General features: G+C 40.0%; 1 protein-coding gene across 3 annotated transcripts in view; it reads right to left on the bottom strand.

Annotated features, from left to right (window-relative positions):
- The window catches only part of gabra3 (gamma-aminobutyric acid type A receptor subunit alpha3), a 118197-nt gene that overhangs the window by 8889 nt on the left and 89511 nt on the right, over nt 1-19797 (bottom strand). For all 3 annotated transcript variants that reach the window (XM_007545884.2, XM_007545883.2, XM_016668292.1), the window contains exons 6-9: nt 13528-13610; nt 10712-10855; nt 6737-6889; nt 1765-1970 (exon numbers count right to left, since the gene is read on the bottom strand). In XM_007545884.2, coding sequence (XP_007545946.1) covers nt 1765-1970; nt 6737-6889; nt 10712-10855; nt 13528-13610 — 586 coding nt within the window. The remainder of the gene's footprint in view (nt 1-1764; nt 1971-6736; nt 6890-10711; nt 10856-13527; nt 13611-19797) is intronic.

Raw genomic sequence — 19797 nt, forward strand, 5'->3', positions numbered from 1 at the left:
ATGACAAAGCAGCTCAAGCAAAAATGCTCACCGAAGTGAAATGATAATCAAAGAAGGAGAAAGTCTTTTTCAAGTTCACGTTTGTCAGCTTTCTCTGCCGCGCCTGTGCATCCGAGTTTATTTTATTCTGACATCTCGCCGAAGTTTTGCGTGGACCTGCTAGGCGGGCCGACGCTGATCTGAAAAACAAAATTAATTATTCACTGAAGTATGTAGATCTAAATCCTGTTTTTGGGAGGAGGACGGCGGTTTGTTTACACTCCGGATGAGATTTCATCGCCGCAAATTCAATCAAAGCGAATACTTGACATCTGACTCTTAACATGCTGAACCACAGAAAACTGTCAAAGAAATTTATTTATTTTTTATTTTATTAAGCTCTCTTTGATGGCATTCCAACATACCAAGCTCGTTTTTTTTTTCTTTTTTTTTTTTTTTGGTTTGTTTGGCATTTTTCCACTGAAATTTCTTCCAATTTGACTTTTTTTTTTCTCCCCCTCACACGTTTCAAATGATCACACTCATTTTAAGATCAGACAGAAACACAAAATGCAGGTTTGAAAATGATATTTATTGGAGGAAAAGGCTGCCCAAACCAACCTGGACCCATGTCCAAAAAACACTAAACCCTAACCAATTAAACTAATTAAATTGAATGAAAAGCTAAATTCATTTTCATTCGACTAAATACAACATAAATAAAACTTATCAAGCAATTTGACTCAAAGAAATCAAAAAGAAGAAATTTTTGGGTGCTAGAAAAAATAAACAAAAAACTCCTCTTTCTTATTTACATTTATGTTCAGATTGAAGAAGATGCCTTTGCATGAACTGAGCGTGATTCAGCCAACATTTTCCGCTCAAAGCCACTCCAAAAATTTACTTTTACATCGAACCAGGTGGGTTTGGAAAGCACTTTTTTCCCCTTAATGAATAAAATTGTCATTTGTTTTTCCTTGTCTCATATGAAAATAGGTCCGATCATCTGAAACGGAGGTGAAATCTATTTTTGCAGCTCTAAGTGTAAAGCAGGTTACGCATCATATTCATAGTAAGCTGTGTGCTCCGACTGCAGCCAGCACTTTAAATGGGTCACATGCAGAAGAAAAAAAGTGATAAAACACCAAAGTTGTATTTCTGTGTCACAACTTTACCAAATATTCGCTCTTTTTTGTGTGTCTTTGTAAACAACGCACAAACGCCCCTGCTGTACCGGTGAATAGAAACCGTACGCGTTGCGATTCATCTTGCTTTCATACGGAGAGGAAGGGTAAACCTGAGGTGATTCATTTGAAGTGAAGCACGCTCGCTCTCTGATCAGCATGCAAGATGTAAAGATGGAGTCTTTTTTTTTTAGCGAGAGCGAACGCACGCTGCCTTTTTAAAATGAGCGCTGAACATATGCTGCGATTGTAAATCAGGGCCAACGTCTCTGGGAGTTTACTTCTGCTTTTGCTCTCAGTGTTCCTGTTCCATTTGGCTGCTAATGAATAAATAAAAGGCCTCTTTAAGGTCTTTAAAGAATACTCAAGGCTGTGTTAAAAAAAAAAAAAAAAGGAACCTGCTATGTGTGGCCAAAACTCTGAAGATTTACTCAAGATTATTTTTAACATCGAGGTCAAAATCCAAGTTAATGATATGTATCAAGCGCAAAAACTAAAAATAAATAAAAACCCGACTCATTTCTGAAAAGCATTCTCGGATTCCTCATGCTCTTGCAGTTGTTAGATGCACGTATGGCGTGTCGATTGCTTCGTCACTCACCCTTATCTCCATGCCCTCTCTTTTCCCATCCCACGCCCAGCTGCGTTTGGTGAAGTAGTTGACTGTCGCGAACTCTATCAGGGCAGAGAAGACAAAGGCATAGCACACTGCCATGAACCAGTCCATGGCAGTGGCATAGGCCACCTTAGGGAGGGAGTTTCTAGCACTGATGCTCAGAGTGGTCATGGTTAGGACCGTGGTGACGCCTGAGGACAGAAGGAGAACACAAACGAACAGGTTCAGGGGAGCTGAGAGTTTGTCCTTTTACAGTATGTGTAACTTTTAATCGGTTCAGAGTAGGACTGAAACGATTAATCGTGATGAATCGATTACTCAAATAGTCGTCAGCTGATTTAGTAATCGATTAATCGGTGACCGGAGTATACAGACCTCGAAAAAAAGGCAGCAGAGTGAGAGCGGTGATTAAGTCAAAACTGAACAATCTATTAATTTAAATATTTTAATTAAATATGTTCAACCCAGAACTCCTCAAGAGCCATAAAATCCTGGTTCATATTCTGTAAAAAAATAAAATAAAATAAAGAAATAAATAAAAATCTCCTATTTTTTTTTCTCATTAAAAAAGTAATGAAATTGTTTACTTGCATTTTCTAATACTGCATAAAAAGCTCCAATGAAAACTCTGCCAAATGCTTCACTTTTCAAAAAATCTGATTAATCATCAGAAATCCACAGATTAATCGATAACTAAGATAGTCGCAGTCCGGGTCCAGAGTGTGCGTTTAAAAACGATAATCTAACTTAATCCAATTTGCACTTTGAGATGAAACTGGAAGTCGGAGCTCTTACGTAAGCTGCTTCGTGCAAATCAGATCGCAGCGCTTCGTAACGCTGACACGGTTCACTGACGCGTAAACATCACTAGTGCACTGGGTCAGTGCACCGAGTTCAGACGAGCAGAAACCAGTCGCCACTGCGTTACGCCGTGACAAGGCATCTATTGTTCACTGTTTTTTTTCTCTTTTTATTCTGTCTTAACCAAGTCTGATGCAAGAATTGTTAAATAAATCATAAATGGAAAAGTGGAGCCTCCCTCTACGGCGGTGAGTTGAGAGGACTTTGAAAGAATAAACCATCTATTTGCAATAAATAATTAAAAGAAACAAAAACAGTGTCGTAGTGCCATTATATAACCACGTTCAATGAGTTAGGCGCTCAACTTCAGTTTGCGCAGAAAGACTTAGATTTAGCTTTAAAGGACTCTTTTACTTTTATCAAATTGTTTCTTCTGAATGGAAGTAATATTGACGGTTTTGAGGGGCCCAGAGTTGTGACATGAATCCGATGGAGAATCTGTGGAGGGAGATAAAGACTAAAATGTCTTCCAAACTTAAAAACTGGTTGAAATAGTGAAAAAAAAAGGTCAGAAATAACAAGCATGTAATTGTTGTAATAACTTTTCTGTCTGATTTTCAACACGGCATTTCTTTTCTTAAAATGTGAACAAAAAAAAAGAAGAATTTTCTTCCTTAAATCGATTGAGATTCACGTGTCATTTCGAGACTCTTGGAAGAATAAAAATAAGACATAAATCCAAATTTGATCGGGATGTGGGTAACATCGAGCCCGATACGAGCTGCGTCGTTAACGTCAGCGGAAAGTTTAGGTTGTGACGGCAGCTCTCATGTCTACTAAAATGACATTAATTGGGAAATGAATCCACTGAGGTGTAAACTGGAAATTTCACAGATCATTTCACATCCCAGCCTTTTCACTTAGCGGCGGCGGGAATGAGATTTGGCGCGGACAACGGCTGCCCATCCAACCACATAAAAACAATCCTGTCTCCGCTCCAATCTATCTTATCTCATAAAAATGGACATGTTGGAAAGTAAAGGCAGAGGGGAGGATTGAAATGGAAGAGCAGGGAGGTCAACCCGTTTCAGCGAGACACGACTGAGGAATCGTGACAAAAAAACAAAAAAAAAACAAACTTGTAGATATGAAGAATTATATTAAAAGTTAGTTACGGTATTTTGCTCTGTTAGCAGAGTGAATTTTCTGGGTTATTTACAATAATAAATCCCTACATTGATCGAATCATATTTAATGATAACATAAAGCTGGGGGAAGCCCATAAGAGAAGATAAAAGATAAATAAACGCCATACTTTTGAGAAAGGCTGCTCTTTAGTCTGATCAATATGTGATGGTTGATTAAAAACCACTTGGAGGAACGCTGAATAGTGTGATCACAACTTTTATTTCATATTGTCTAACGCCTCTCCAATAAAAACAAACTGTAAATAAATATATTGTAATCATTTTATGTTCTGATGGATTCAAGCTGGCTAACTCTATCAAGAATCATATTAATTTTAAAAAAAATTGTTTTTATTTATATGTTTTCTGCGATAGAGGCCGCCCTAGAAGAAAACTAGGAGGAACCTGATTGGTGGATTTCTAAAGCACTCAATTTAGGAGAATCTGTTTCCAGATTTAACTTTACTAAAGGCAGTGGAAATACATTTTCTCAAGTATCGGAACAAATTAGAACGGTACACACCGTACAAATAAATCAATTCAACCAACGTCACTGAATTGCCTCAATTAGTAACAAGTTTTTCAATTAAGTTTGTGAGGGATTCACCCCCTCCCTAACAGGTGCTGTTTTTCTGTGTGCTTTGTGTATTCTGGTTTATTTGGGTGGATGTATTGTTTTGGGAGGTGGTTTGATTTATTTACTTGTTTTAATCACCTTCTCATCTCTTTGAGATCACCTGGTCACGTGTTGCCATGGAAGCGCGCCCATGAGCAGTGCTGACAAGGACCTGGTGTTTTCAATCAGCCTCATTGGGGAAAACCCATTTTCTGAGAGGGAGCAGAGATGTATTTTGGATTTTGTTTGGGCCCAGATTGTTTTTGTTTCTAGTTTTGCTTGAGTTAATTGTAGCTGTGTAGACATTTTTTTTGTAGGAATAGTTTAGTGCAAATGTTTGTTCTTTCTGAAAATGTGATTGTCTCCACCCCTCTAATTAAGCCAGGAGGTTCAGGTGAGAGGGAGATTCTCCCTCTTCTTGTTGTGACCTGATATGCCATGCTGTGAACTGAACTGAACTGAACTTATACGAAAAGTATTGAGTACTCTACAACTGCTGGCTCCAGTCTGTTTTTCTCTTCGGTCGCAAACTAACAAAGTTTATCCAACTTAATGAATTAGGTTATAAAAACTTAGTAAATTGAGTTGGATAAACTTAATGCAAGGTTTCCCTCAGAAAACTCGCTAAGCCCGGGGTTGGGACGCTCAGCAGTCATTCATCCAGAAACCCGTCGTGTTTTTGAGTTAAAAATTTTTTTAAAGTTGACAGAAAATTTGAAAATATCACTTGATGATCATGTGTTATTGGAAGATTAATATCTCGACACCAACTGTAAAGTAAAAATGCAAACATTTTAAAAAGAATTAAATAAATAAGCAATGCTTAGGGGGCTCAAGTAAAGCCTGGTGGCCTGCCAGGCTTATAATACACTGAGGGAAACCCTGTTAATGAACCGAGTTGGACGATCGTAATATATTGATATTGATTGATTTTGTTTTCAAAATCTCTTTCTTACTGTTTATTCAATGTCACATGCTGTTCTTATTTTTTTCTTCAATTATGTAAAGCACCTTGAAATGCCTTGCTGCTGAAATGTGCTATACAAATAAAATTTGATTGATTGGTATGTAGGATACGAAACTGGCATTGAACTCAATTGTTTCAAGTAAAGTCAAAGTAAAAACTTCTTTTAAGTTAATTAAAGTTAGTGTTTTAACTTTCAGGTTAATTAAAAACAAAAAAGTAAGTTGTCATCACTGAACCAAATACATGAAGTGAGATTAATGTAAATAGGTCCATAAAATGAAATATAACTAAAAACAATTTTTAGAGTGCAGCTCTAAAAAACTCATAGCAGAAGGCAGTCTTTGTATCTATGAACCATTTTCTATTGATCTGAAAACATTTTGATTTATTAGCATCCAAAACTGACCAACGCTAACCCACTTTTATCTTGCTGTCCACCTACTGACTGTTTCAAATGTCCTGGTGAAACAGGAAACGGTGCCACAGATCCTCCTTAACAGTGGGCATAATCTGCTTTTCTGCATATTCTCTAGTTTTTTTCACACTAAGCTCATCTGAAGGTTTTATGACCAAACTGTCATAAACAAACTGTAAATAAATGTTTGTCGTTTGACCAAAGCATCCAGCTAAAGTCAAAATGTGGGTTTACATCTGCAGGACGGAAAAGCGTTTTTATTTTTCCTGGCATGGTTCCCTAGCAACCAGCTGGTTGATAGATAGCAGAAAATCCCGGCGCAAACACACTAACTAAACTGTAGGAAAGATAGAAAATCTGTGCATATTGTTTTCTAAACCCAATAATTTGATTTTCCCAACTTTTATATTCAATCTTTCTCCCCCCCGCCCTCAAGCATTTTGGGAAAAACTTTTACAATGTGGACATTTTTTTTTTTTTTTTCAAAATTTGAATGCCCTCCTATGATGTATTGCATGTCACTTCCTATCATTTCTGACATCAAAACAATAACAAATGTATTTATATCAGAGTAAATGAGAATCTAAGAAGAGATCTGAGTTAAATGATTAAATGAGACGATTTCAGAAATATAGTCTCATTTGCTGTTTTGTTGCTTGTAAAGTAGCACATTTTCTCTCAAAAACACTGAATCTGAAACTGAGAAAAGTCAAGTTTCTGCAAAAAAAAAAAACAAAAAAAAAAACACCTTAATTTATTTTTCTCAGAAACTGAAAATGTGCAATCTTGCCCTCAGGGATTATCCTGGTTGTTAAAATGTATGTGCTTCCTTTTATCTAAATTACCCAAAACTCACAAAGCAGCGGCACTTTAAGCAAGGGTCAGGAAGTCGGTGCATTATATGGAAAACTCTGTTTGATCGTCCCGAGAATATTCTTAACCCATTAAGAAACAAATTTAGTGGCACTCACCAAACACAGTGCGGGCTGGAACCGATTCCCTGTTAAGCCAGAAGGAGACCTGAGACAGTATGACTGTCATGATGCACGGAAGGTAGGTCTGAATCACAAAATAACCAATTTTCCTTTTCAAATGGAAATATGTTGTCATCACTACGTATTCTCCTGGGGGAAACACAAACAGAGGCAGAGAGACAAAACAAGTTGTAAAGATTTTTCTTCATACGTAGTTACAGAACAAAATTGTTAGATAAACTCGGACTAAAATCATTTTTAAAAAAGTAGTGAAAAAGGACTTGAATGCAACCCTAATTAAAGATCAAAGTAACTTGTAAATTAAGCTTGCTTGTTGGAGATTTTGATGATTTCAGATGTGTTTAATTAGTCGCCATAGCCAAAAAAAAAAACAAAAACAAAAAAAACACAAAAACCCCCCAAAATAAACAAACCAAAAAAAAAAAAAAAAGTGTGCTTTTCCATTTCAACGAGAGAAGTGCAATCAAGCATGAGCGGGGAAAAACATCCAGCCGAAGAAAGATGTTTTTATGGACTTTTCATTTTCAGCACATTAATTTGAATTTTAAAAGCCTCCTGGTACATTTGGGTAATATCAGAAAGCGGCGTGCTTCAAAGGAGATTCAAAACCACAAGCAAGTCGGTAGTTATTCAGGTGGATTAACCCGTTTACAGAACACTGACATTTTCCTTCGTGCCACTCCTATATGTACATATATATTTATGTGGAGAGTGTGAGCCTGCATCACTCTCCTGCGTTTGTATTTGTCACTGATGACAGCGAATGGCCAGATTCACACTTTCCCTAAGCGTTGGCTCTCACTCCCGCTTTTGCAATCTGTGTTGCAGAGATACGAGAGGCTCCCGTTTCCCCGAGGTGGTTTCTCTGACCAGATTCCGACCACGGCTGAAGAGGCTCAAACTTCCCTCCGCCCGCTCTACAGTTCATTAGAAACTAACTCGGGGGGGGGGGAAATAGACTTTTTTTTTTTTTTTTTAAGATTAAACCAGTTTAACAAAATTAGTTTAGGCGCTCCTAAAAGTTCCCTGTGTTTTCGAACCACTGAAGAGCCGCCGCGGTCGAACCGACCGTGCAGGACGTTCTCGCTCGGCAAGAAGCACGGTTATTCAAGAGCCTTGCTCTTGAAAGTGTGAGAGAAGCACGGGCGTGTTTTTGTTCGTGTTCCGTCACACCTGACAGATCTCCGGAAACGCTGCGAGTCGCCTCCCGAGAGCTGCATCTGCAAACAGCTTCAATCCCGAGGTTAAACCTCTCTCTGAAAAGGAGGAAAAAGCTGCGCCTCTTCCCGGTGATTTACAGAAGCAAGCTTTTATCATCAGCTTTGCACCAACGTCTTCCTCCCGACTGCTTTTCACAGTTTTACGTCAAGCCGCCGCATCGTGTCAGTGCTTCTACTGACGAATAAAAAAACTTTCAGACTTCACATGACGGCAGCGGTGGTTGTACTGGGATGTCAAAATCCTGTGCGAGTGTTATTGTATTGTCATAGCACATATTTAAGTGAAGTTTACAAAAAAAAAGAAGAGAAATAAAGTGCTCTCCACAATTTTCATACTGTCCCCATGGCGTAACATGGTGGTGGCAGCATCATGCTGGGGGGAGGTTTTTCTTCTCAATGCAGAGGAAACTTCTTCAGGTTTGATAGTGAGACGGATCGAGCTAAATGCAGAGGGATTCTGGCAGCAAATGCATAAAAACCAGAACCAAGTGTAGAGACATTCAGCTTCTATGCGCCGTAGATCTGGAACAAACTTCCAGAAAACTGCAAAATAGCTGAAACACTGAGTTCCTTTAAGTCTAAACTGAAAGCCCACCTGTTTATTTGAAACATAATCAATGAAACACTAATCAACAATCTGATGTGTAGCGACGGCACATGACAAAATCTGTCTGTGACTTTGTGTTTTTATGATGCAAAGCATTTTGAAATGTCTTGTTGCTGAGAGGTGCTATACAAATAAAATTTGATTGATTGATAAAGGTGATTTCGTTTTCATCTTCAGATTTTTTTTTTTTTTGATTCACCTGGGAGCGCAGACAAAAGACGTGAGATGTGACGTATGCAGCAACTCATCTCAGCTTGTTTTCTGCTTTTTAAACCGGGTGGAAACGTGCAGGTAGGATCCTGATTCCCGTGTGCGGGGAGAAAAGAACAGGAGCTTTCAGCTGTCCGAAGACACAATTTATCACAATTTCATGCTGTTTTGAGCAAACAAACTGAACGAAAACCGGTTTTAGCACTGAATAACTTCTCAGTAATTCACATATCTATAATAATTAAAGCCTTTGAGATTTCTACCTCACATCCTCATGCTGCTGCAGCTCGTCTGCTCCAATCAGACTTAAAATCCTGCAAAAATGCTGACCCTCATCTCAGAACATGAACACTTAAGGATATTCTAATGCCAGCTGTAAAATCTCTTAAAAGGCTTTTATGAGCTCATTACTCCTCCTCTCCGTTTCCATGGAGATGAAAAAGTTGTACGTCCAAGCTCCCATAAGGAAAATTATTTAAATTTATTTAAATGCAAACTGCTAAGAATCAAGAGTATGTTAATTGCAAACTATGACACAAAACATTTTTAGCATCCATTCTTAGATTTGCCTGATTTTAGAGGCTGAAAATATAAACCAAGGCAAAGTTTTAACTTCCAGTGGAGCAACAGCTGAAGCTGTTTTAAGAAAAAGGGGTCTATATCACATAAAATGTAAAATGCTGTAATTTGTTGGTTTTTTTTTTTTTTTTTTTACACTGGTTGCTTGTGACCTTATAGAGATGCTGCGATGAGTCACCGAGAAAACCACCAGTAGACTCCAGGCTTTAATTGATCTCGGTTTTAACAAACAGCAGGTTCACCGGGTTGTTCTGCCTTCAGCTGCTTTACACCGCAAGCTAACCTCACAACACGGACGAATCTATTCCTATACCCACGAGTGTTGACCTGAGTCATTGACTATCGCCTGAAGACTGAGCGTTTTCTAAGGGTTGCGTTGCATCCCGGGTTCCTTCAGGTCTGTCTAAGGTTTTTCTCTTAATCAGGATTAAGATACAAACGCACAGAAAACGGAGAGATTTCCATGCTATTATGATCACAGCAAAACATTTTTTAAACACAGCAGAAGACATGATTAGATTGCATATTGCCTACTTCAGGGAGTGTGGGGAAAAAGCAGAATATTTTCAAAAGGCACTTTTGAACAGATCCACACCAATTATGTATGTTTCATAAACCGTAACATCAGTATCACTGTTGGCACAGCTAATTTGACACCTTTGCCTTAATTTGCAGTAATAAACTTTATGTCCTCTAGTGTTGGAATAAAAGCATTTGTGTGTGAAAGATAAAATGACTCCCATCGTGTGATGAAGAGATACACATTTGTACACTGAAGAGCTTAGGCTAGAAGATATTTACATTTAATATGAGCAATTATTAAAGCTGACTCTCTGGGCTACGGGCCTTAACACATTTGAGCAAACCTTCACCTCTGGCACGTTTTCTCGTATTGTCTTTGTAAATATGCTGAGCAGTTCGCCTGGGAAAAACTGGTAACAGTCATCATTTTCACATTGTACCCAAACAATTTAAATAATTCAGAAATGACAGAAGAAAATAGCAGAGCGCTTGGTGAAAATAGTGCCGGCCGAAGCCGACGTCAATGAAACGGATGAAATTACGGCAGAACAAAAGCAGAAAAAAACAAAACCGTTTTTTTTTTTTTCTCTTATGGAAGCATCTTCCTGTGACTCATCCGGTGTTTTTTTATTTATTTTTTTTTACCCTTTTTCACTTCATTAAAAATGTGGAATCATGTGATAAACTAGTTTGAAATTCTGCCTGACCTGCCTGCAAAACGTTAGCATGATGCGCTAATGCTTTGCACGAAATAATAATAATGAAAAAAGAGATTTCCAGCTGGTCTGCTACAGCGTGGCGTGTGGTATGTACCTGTGCTGGAACTGATGGTTTCTTTGCCAATGACGTGACCCAGTAAGTCATACTGGTTGAGCCTGGAGCCGTCCTCTGCCACAGAGACGGATCGCTCGTCTCCCTGAGTCCACAGGTAGATCACCTCGTTGTTGGTGTACGCATCTGAGTCGAAACGAAAAGATAAAAAAAACAAAAAAAAAACAGGAAAGACGAATTACATGTCAAAATCTAATTGTAGCAATCTGTAGATTTAACACAGTTACTACACACGACCACACTGATGGCCATATGTGGTCATGTGTTACCACATATTACCACACGTGAGATAATATGTGCTAACACATTACCACATATTGCCCATGTGGTGAATATGTGGTAATATTCGTGTAAATAAGATTTTTCCCTCTTTCACAGTCAGTTATGATTATGTCTTTTCTTTATGCATCAGAAATCCAGGGTGACAGATATTTTTTCTTTATTTGCTATCTAGCTAGCTTTAGCCATTTAATTTATTTTTTATTTTTGCTCATTTCTAGAAATCTATCTCCCTTTTCAGCCATGCTAGCACAGCTTTTTCCACTCTATTGTGAAAGATTTTCTCAAAGTTTCCAAAATGCAACGAAACTGCAATTTGATTTATTTATTTTTTTTTAATCAAGACTTTTAATTAACAGCCCAAAGTGCAAGAGAAACTCTTCACTTACAAGCCTGTCTGCTAGTGTAAGAAACAAATCGTTACCTGTGGTGCTGCTTTGTATCTGTTTGGCTTCTAATCACGTTTTGTACGGATGAGATACCAATTTTTTTCCAGAGGTAAAACAGCCTTTTATTTTTTTATTTTTTGTCTCCATTCTTACTGAATAACGGGTTTTCAACAGCGCACGGTCTCTCTTGTCTAATTCTTCTCTCGGCGATAAGACACATTTTAAACTGGAGACACATCTGGATTGCAAGAAAGTCACACGCACTCACATGATCATGTTCTATTTAAGTCGTGCACAGTTTCTCTGCATGGTCTTTCCTAACCATCGTGTCTTTTTGACGAAAAACGAGCAGAGATGTGGACCACAGGACGCGCGTTTTGCCGTCTTCCTGTCCATCTCAGATGAACCCGGTCAGAGCGGGCTGGACTGGAGAGCTGCTGCACGGCATCCCTCCCCACTAATACGGATTTATGGTAAATTTCCTGACTCAGGGGCACAGACTGTGCTGAGTGACAATTGTTCTCTCAGGCACCGCTGAGCCCATGCGGCTATAATGATCACAGTGATTGTTTCTCACGCGGCGCAGCCTGAGGACTCAAAGGTCACGCACGTCCAGCAGCGGGTTTCATCGCAGCTGGGACTGGCCGAGAAAGCCCGGGCTTTCCTGCAGCCGATGTGGCGTCGAGCTTTATTATTATTTTACATTTTGCTATCTTACTAACACAATATTTACATATTAGCTGGATTTTAAGTGAAGTGGAAGAAACAGCCTACAGAACAGATGCATAGTTTTTATTAATTCAATTGAATGCTTTGATTTTCCCCACAATTACCAACGAGTCTCGGTAGAATTTAGGTGAGGAACTTTGACTGGGCCGTTGTAAAACACGAATGCGTTTTTGACGTAAACGGTTTCACGTCATATTTAGGTTTCTCTGCTGTAAGATGTCCTTCTCCCTCTTTGCCACAGCATGATGCTGCCACCACTAAGTCTCACAGCAGGGATGAGGCGCTCAGGTTGACAGCAATGTCATGTGTAGGATTTCATTAAGAAAAATGAAACTGAAAGAAGCTTATACCCACGCTGCCACGTGTTAAAGATTTAATTTAGCAAAAGCAGTAAAAGCGACATGTCCTTCAACTTCCACTTCACAGTTAGGCACTGTGAAAAAGGCTAAAATGCTCTGTAAATATCTTTACTTTCTTACGTATTAAAAAGAAAATCTGATTTTGTTTGCATCGTGAAAATAGTTGCATTTAAACAAATGAACAGATATTAGATTTTGATGTGTTTGGGGGGGAAAATGAATCTTTCTGATAACAAAATCTGAACATAAGTGGACGGGATAGAAGTAAAAGAAAAATGTCCAAAGTATTCAGATAAATCCACCCCAGAGTAGTGATTCTCTTCTTCTGCTTCTAATCCTGCCAGCGGGTTGGACGTTGCAATTACAGAGAAAAAACCCCAACTAAACAAAAGACCTTAATTATGGCCGTGCAGACCTGCTGCTGTGACTGCAGTCTTGATTTGCAGCAGCACATGTATGTGTCTGTGAATCCGACGCGCTGCCAGACGGCGATTTGAACAGGTTTACGGCGAATATCTTGCTCTGAAATGCCACCTGCAGACTTTTCGGTGGACTGATGCCCTGAGTGCGCGTTGACATTAATCCACCTCTTCTATTGCTGTGCTGAACTACAATAAAGCCTGACGTCTGTTCTACGGATATATCTGGAATAAGCTGCTTGCTGCTTGGCTAATGTTTGCCCAGGCACTTTAACTCTATTATGCATCAGAGTAATATTCCCTCCTTAATGGCGTTTAAATCTCAGTCCTTATGTAGTAAACCTTTGGCTCTGCAGCGGCGGCTTGGGTTAAATGCATGGCTATTTTTCCAGCTCCTCACAGCATATCGTTCATTACAAACAGCGGCTCGAAGTAGTTTGTTATGCAAACAGTTCTGAGTAGCAAAAGGTAATCAATATCTCCTCAGGACAATAACGTTTGTCTGTTTGCTGTGATTTTTTATTTTTATTTTCTCTCTCTCTCTTTCTCTCTCTCTCTCTCTCTCTCTCTCTCTCTCTCTCTCTCCACTCAGCTCTGGACTCGAACACGTGGGGCTGACTTACAACTTCCAAACTTCAAAGGGCAGGCGTGCGCGTCCATCGGGAAGTCCTCCAGGTGCATGGGGCACTCTGCGTGGATGGTCAACCTGAAAGAGCAGAGACACGTTAGACACGCCCACCGGCAGGGTGGATCAGGCAAACCCTGCAAAAACAGTGGAAAGCCCACGGCTGCAAACGCAGCGGTGGAAAGCAAGCGTTTGATACAAGGAGGATATTGCAGTTGAGACGCAGTGTCTAGAAGTACAAATAATAATTAAAAACAGGGTTTGATTGTCTTTTAATAATCAATTGACAATTAGTTGCAGGTTTCAAATGTTTCCTGTGATTCTTGACCAGGTTTTCACTCACTGGGGTCTCAGCCCACTCTCCCACGACACATTTAAGCGAACACGATCGAACACTTCTTTTCCCCACTGCGCGTCACGAGAGGTTTCACTTTTCGGACGGACGGATATATTGTGTTATGAAGACCCCCGGCCGAAAGAGGAGCGTCAAAGTCCGAGCCTCAAAACGCCCCACAAGCAAACGGAGAAACGGCTCATATTGTCTTATTCATGAATGTTTAATCACAAATCAAATCCAAGTGATTCAGAGACTCATGAAACCATTCCTCAGCTGACTGGGTTGCCCATAAATGGACCCGGAATTAGGTTATTCTAACCGAGTTACAGCATTTGTAGTCCATGCATCAACTCAGGATTGGGTTACTTGAGAAAAAAAAAAAATAAAGGACTGTAAGAAATTACAGTGTGAGTAAATGCTGCGCATAAGCACATTTCTTATTCCTTAACCGGCACCGTTGGGGAGGAAACGTTTTGCACCGTAAGGATTCAGTGCAAACTGTTTTGCTTGTTTAATTTTTATACGTGAGCAGATGAATTTTTAATTTCTTTGTGGGAGTTAATAAAACGAGTCAGGCGATGAGGAGGTTAATTCGGCGGGCTTACTGCGGCACATCGTTCCACACGTGAAGTTTATTTCACGTGAAAATAAAGAACTTCCACCTTTACTGCAAACTTTGTGTTTCTCATTAGATCCCCGTGTTGCCTTAACAACAACCCCATGGCCTCAATTTTCCTCCCGCCCCGCTGGTTGCTATCTGGCGCTACCTCGCTCGCTGATAACCCCCAACCCCTCCCCAAATTAACTCAACAGAGCATAAATCAGAAGACAGAATCAGAACCGTTGCATATCGCCCAGCTCTTAACATCAGCGTCTAATTGATGTCATTCATCCTGCGCCTGATCGCAACTCACATTCTCCCAGAAACAAAGGTGGTGGCAACGCCGGAGTCGCTTTGATCGCAAACAAAGAAGCGAGATCTCTGTGAAACACAACTTCACGCAAAGGTACTAAAAGGAACAGCCCCAGCGCGCTCAGAGAGGCTCGTTGAGATCACAGCTGCTCCTTAAGCAAAACGTAACGGCGAACAGCTACTGCTGACGTCTGGTTTCAACTTTTTTTCAGGGCGTCAGGTGCAGCTCGTCTGACGGACGTCTGGGTGCGCTCGCCTCAAACCTTCAAATTAAATTTAGAGAACACAAACATGCACAACGCCAATGCCCTTCAGTGCATTAGTCCTCTGTAATTAATCACGACAGCCAAGGCGGATTGACTCGTTTAACAGTTCACGTCTGTAAGAATATTCTTCTGTACAATACCTTTGATAAGACACACAGACAGACAGACCACTCACTTGTGTTTTCCACATTTTGACTTTTTTTTTTTTTTTAATAATCTTGCTTGTGCAGCTGCACAGCAGTGAGTTTACGCCTGGGCCTCTTTGGGTCGTCGGCGTACTGAAATTCAACATAGCACCTCTCAGACGTCTAATTCGGTGCCTTGTGGAGGTATTCATCGTCACCCATGAATATTTCCACATTTACCTCGTCAGACAAGGGCAATCCCTCTGTGTGAGGAAGACCCTGGAAGGCCAATAGGGAGGCCAGTAGGGAAGGATCCCCCATCAGAGCTCAGTCCGGTCTCTTTGACACACATTCAGCCCAGAGAACCGCAGGTCTCCAGCCAAGAACCCATCATGCTGAAACATGGCCCAAGCCCCTCCACTGGGGAAGCTGCCACAGTTCCCAGGATAATCCCAGCACCACCAGTTCCAGCTCAACAGGCAGGGACACAGAGGCAGGGGCAACAGTGGGACTTTACTTTGCCACCTCTGCCCAGGCCTTCCCTTTGCTGTTTCCATCCATGACCGTAATAATGCGCCATGGTGCAACGGTCCAACGTGCCACACAGGTAAATCCTTAGACAAAACTGTTTAACCCTTCCAGACCAACCGGAGCGCTGGCGATCCAGCCAGATTTGCAGTGCCGTAAATCCGTCACACTCTACGCTATCTGAAAAATTTCAATGGTTTCTGAAAAGGGGAGACGTTGCGCTTTCAAGCCAATATCGGGTTATTACAATAATTTCATAGCAGGGAGAGAAATGAATCTGAGGGGCGCTTTTAATAGATGGTACTTGCTAGATATTGAACGTTCCAGTTGTTATCAATAAATGGGAAAATATATATTTATTCACAGGATATTTAAAGAACTGTGTACAATTAAAATAAGCAAGAATATCCAGGCGGAGATTTGAAATTTAGGTCGTTAAGGCTTAAGACTGCGAAAGACTTGAGATTGCAGAAGAGCTTCAGGGTCCCTGCACACGCAAGCAGAGCTGCAGCAAGATGGTTTGAATCAAAGCGGAGTGGCTCAGTCAAAGTTCAGACCTCACTCCAACTGAGACCACATGGGAAGACCAGAGAAAGGCGGCGGTGCAGGCACCCCCTCTTCAATCCGACAGAACCTGAGCTGACATGCGAAGGCAAACCCTTAGGCATTTGCTTCTACAATTGGAAAAAAGAAGAGAGTGGTTTTAAAAATTGATTCATGGGGTTTGAATGCAACTCAATATTTCCACATGTGAAGAAACTTGTGTTGGTCTTTTACGTAAAAATCTGAATGAAATACACCAGAGTGCGTGTGCGCAACATGACAAAACAAAATGTTAAAAAGCCGCATGATCGCATTTGCAACACAGTGTTCCCATGTAAGTTGTGCTGGTATTCATAAGACGCTGAATTTAGCTCGTTGCCGCTCATTTACATCTCGTTTATTAATTTATTTTAACCGCAATCGCGCGCTTTTGTGTTAGCGAAGACGATTTAATTTATTCATAAATTCACATTCACTCTCGGGGACAAAGTTGTCGTGGGGAACCGCAGTCGGAGTTGTACTGTTGCGAGCTGACAGCGAGTGATAAATGCTCCCCGAAAAATAAGACAGCGGCAGCAGCAGCAGCTCCGGCAGACAATAGCGGCTCCACTCCATTCAGAAACGACGACGCAAGCCAGCAAAGCCGAGGCCTTCTGAGCTGCTGCAGACGTGCTGATTAACTGGATTTAAGCGGTTGTCTAGTGAGAAGTGCCAATCAACACCGAGTGCCAAGTCAAAGCACTCCACATTTCATATAAGATGGATTTGCATTCTGCAGCCTAATACTGTACCTGCGCCGTGAGCAAAAAGTGATACGAGTCTCTACTTTGGAGTGTTGCACACCGGGGTTAAACGGGGATTTGCGACGCGTACGGGCTCTGTTGGGTTTTGGGTGGCAGCAGGTAAATCCTCTTTGAGTGTATAAACAACAAAATCCAAGTGTTATTATCTGACAAACCGATCTGCACCAACAAAATCCAGCGATGAGCAAAATGAAGAGCCTTGGGGGGGGGAAGATGTGATTTATCAGTAGTTTAGCACAGATAGGTTACGATCGCACAGCAGGGAAATGCAAAGCAAATCCGCTGGGTTTTTTTTGTTTTGTTTGTTTTTGCACAAATGAGACCCAAAAAAAAAGAAAAAAAATCCAGTATGTGATACTAAATCTGACATGTATTCGACCTTTTCAGTTTTATTCAATTATAAGAAAAAGAAAAAGAAACTTTTCTCATTATTTCCATTCAGTACACTCCAACTTAAATACTAAAAACAATGAGAACAACGTTATGAAATACCAAAGCGTGTGCAAACTCACGCAGCTACAACACTGCAGATTTCATATTTGTTTTACTTTTTATTTCAACCATGAACTTTTTTTTGTTGTTTTTCAATCGAAACACATTTAGATACATTTGGAGATGTTATGTAACTTTAAGTTTCCCAAACCTAAAGTTTCTCCAGGAGTGTGTAGACTTTTGAAACTTTATCTGGGAAATAATTTGCATCTTACTTTACTATAAAACATGTTTTGTTTTCTTTATTTAAACAAACAAACAAAAAAACTTTACAAAGCTAAGCGTGTGAAAATACTATACAATATTATATAAAAAGCATAAGAGCATTTTTCACTTATTTACATAAACACACATTGAAGGCTCGTTTATTTCCATTACTGTTATTGTTAAAAGCTGGCCACACTAGAATATATAATGCTTAGTAATTTTTGAAGTTAATTTATACTTTATTGTGAACCTGAACGCAGCAGGAGTCTTTAAGTGGTTAAAAGAGGAAAGTAGAAAAAGTCCAAATATGTTTTCTAATGTTCCAGGCCTCTGAGTTTCCAGTTCTCCATCCATCCGATGCATGTCTGCCTCTCATGTACAGTATTATCCGTCAGTGAGCCAAGCAACAGAGGAGATGGATGGAGCAGAGATGTTCTTCAAACCTTCAGTAAGTAGGTGCTGATTGTCTGCTATTCTCTTTCTGTTCCATTGCTCAGCAGTGGAGATGGAGAAAAAGGGCGAAAAATATCAGTAGTCCAGAAAAATATGTCGCAGTGAAAAGAAAGCACGCCCACTTTTCATACAATCAAACTTGCCCTGGATTTCCACCTTGTTGTTATCTATTAGGTTAAATACTGCCAGCATGGAGCAGACAGTGTAAAGGAAAAATCCCAAGCTCCTGCGGTGACAAAACTTGGGCTTGTTCTCTTATTCTGACAGAAGCTGATAACAGACGTTTTCTGAGAAGTTGCTATTTTTTTTTTCTTCTTTGACTCGATTAAAATAATGACAGGATGAATTCTGGGTGTTATTCTTATTAATTGAACCAGTGTCTCACATCAAAATAAGATGAATTAATTCATCTACTTTAACATATTATCAAACTTTGCTTCATCACTTGATTATGAAACCATATTGATGTTTTTTTTTTTTTTTTTTCCAGAATCAAAGCACACACGTTAGATCACAGAACTAAACTCATCTAGTCTGAAACTTAATTGAGAACAAAGGGATAACAGAGAGCGCCACAAGAACCATTTCTTCTAGACGGTCTCATGGAAAGTTGCCTCACAGATCGAACGCGAGGATTAGATGATATCAATTAATTCTTTCTGGTTCGGTTCTACTCGGTACGGGTGTTCCCTGCTCCATTTTCCACCGCAAACAAAACACTGGCGGCGTCAGATGTTTATCGTTGCAGTTTGTGTGAGACTTCTGAGAAACACACACACACCCCGACACAGACAACATCCTTCTGTGTGTGCTTGAATTAGGCTGCACTACACTGAGTTTATAAGTACTTTTAACCAAAATGGCTGAAAATAAAACCATGATACTCTGCTCTAATTCCCCTTTTGAGTTATGACTAGTGAGTTTTTTTTTCTCTTTGACAACGTAGCTAAATAAAATGTACATCAAGTTGTCAGGACCTGGGTTGTTTAGAGGTTTGAGTTCTTTAGTGTCTTTCTTTGATTAGATCAGCTTTGTTTTTGTTTTATCTTAGTTTAGTCCTTTAGTTACTTTAGTTTTATTAATCCTAGTCACCCAGTTTGTATTCTCTCTCTTTCTTTCTCTCTCTCCCTCTCTCCACTCACACCTGCAGCTCGTTTCTAATCAGCCATCTGTTGCTTGTTCAGTAATCAACCTCCCCAGTTTATATGCAACTCTTTCTCAGTCACTCCTTGCTGGTTCCTCCTGTTATCTCCCTGCTACTTCCATGTTAATGCCCTCCTGTGCTTTTCTGCTTTTGCTCACGGTGATTTTTGTAAGTTTTGTTCTTTGTTTTTCATTAAAATACTCATCATCTGCTGTAGTCCACCATCGTCACCACAAATCACCACAAATGTGGCTGACAGGGACAGTGAAAGTTGATCTAACAAGTCAAATTCAACGTCGGCTACAATATTTGCATGTATGGCTCTTGAAATGAAGTATCCAGCCAAGTATTCATTCCAAGATGTCCTTTGTGATTGCCAGTGGTGGAGAAAGTACTCAATAAATGTACTTAAGTAAAAGTACAAATACACAGGCAAAAATGTACTCAAGTAAAAGTC

The sequence above is a fragment of the Poecilia formosa genome, unplaced genomic scaffold (assembly GCF_000485575.1).
Source record: "Poecilia formosa unplaced genomic scaffold, Poecilia_formosa-5.1.2 Scaffold14, whole genome shotgun sequence".
Taxonomy (NCBI): Eukaryota; Metazoa; Chordata; class Actinopteri; order Cyprinodontiformes; family Poeciliidae; genus Poecilia; species Poecilia formosa.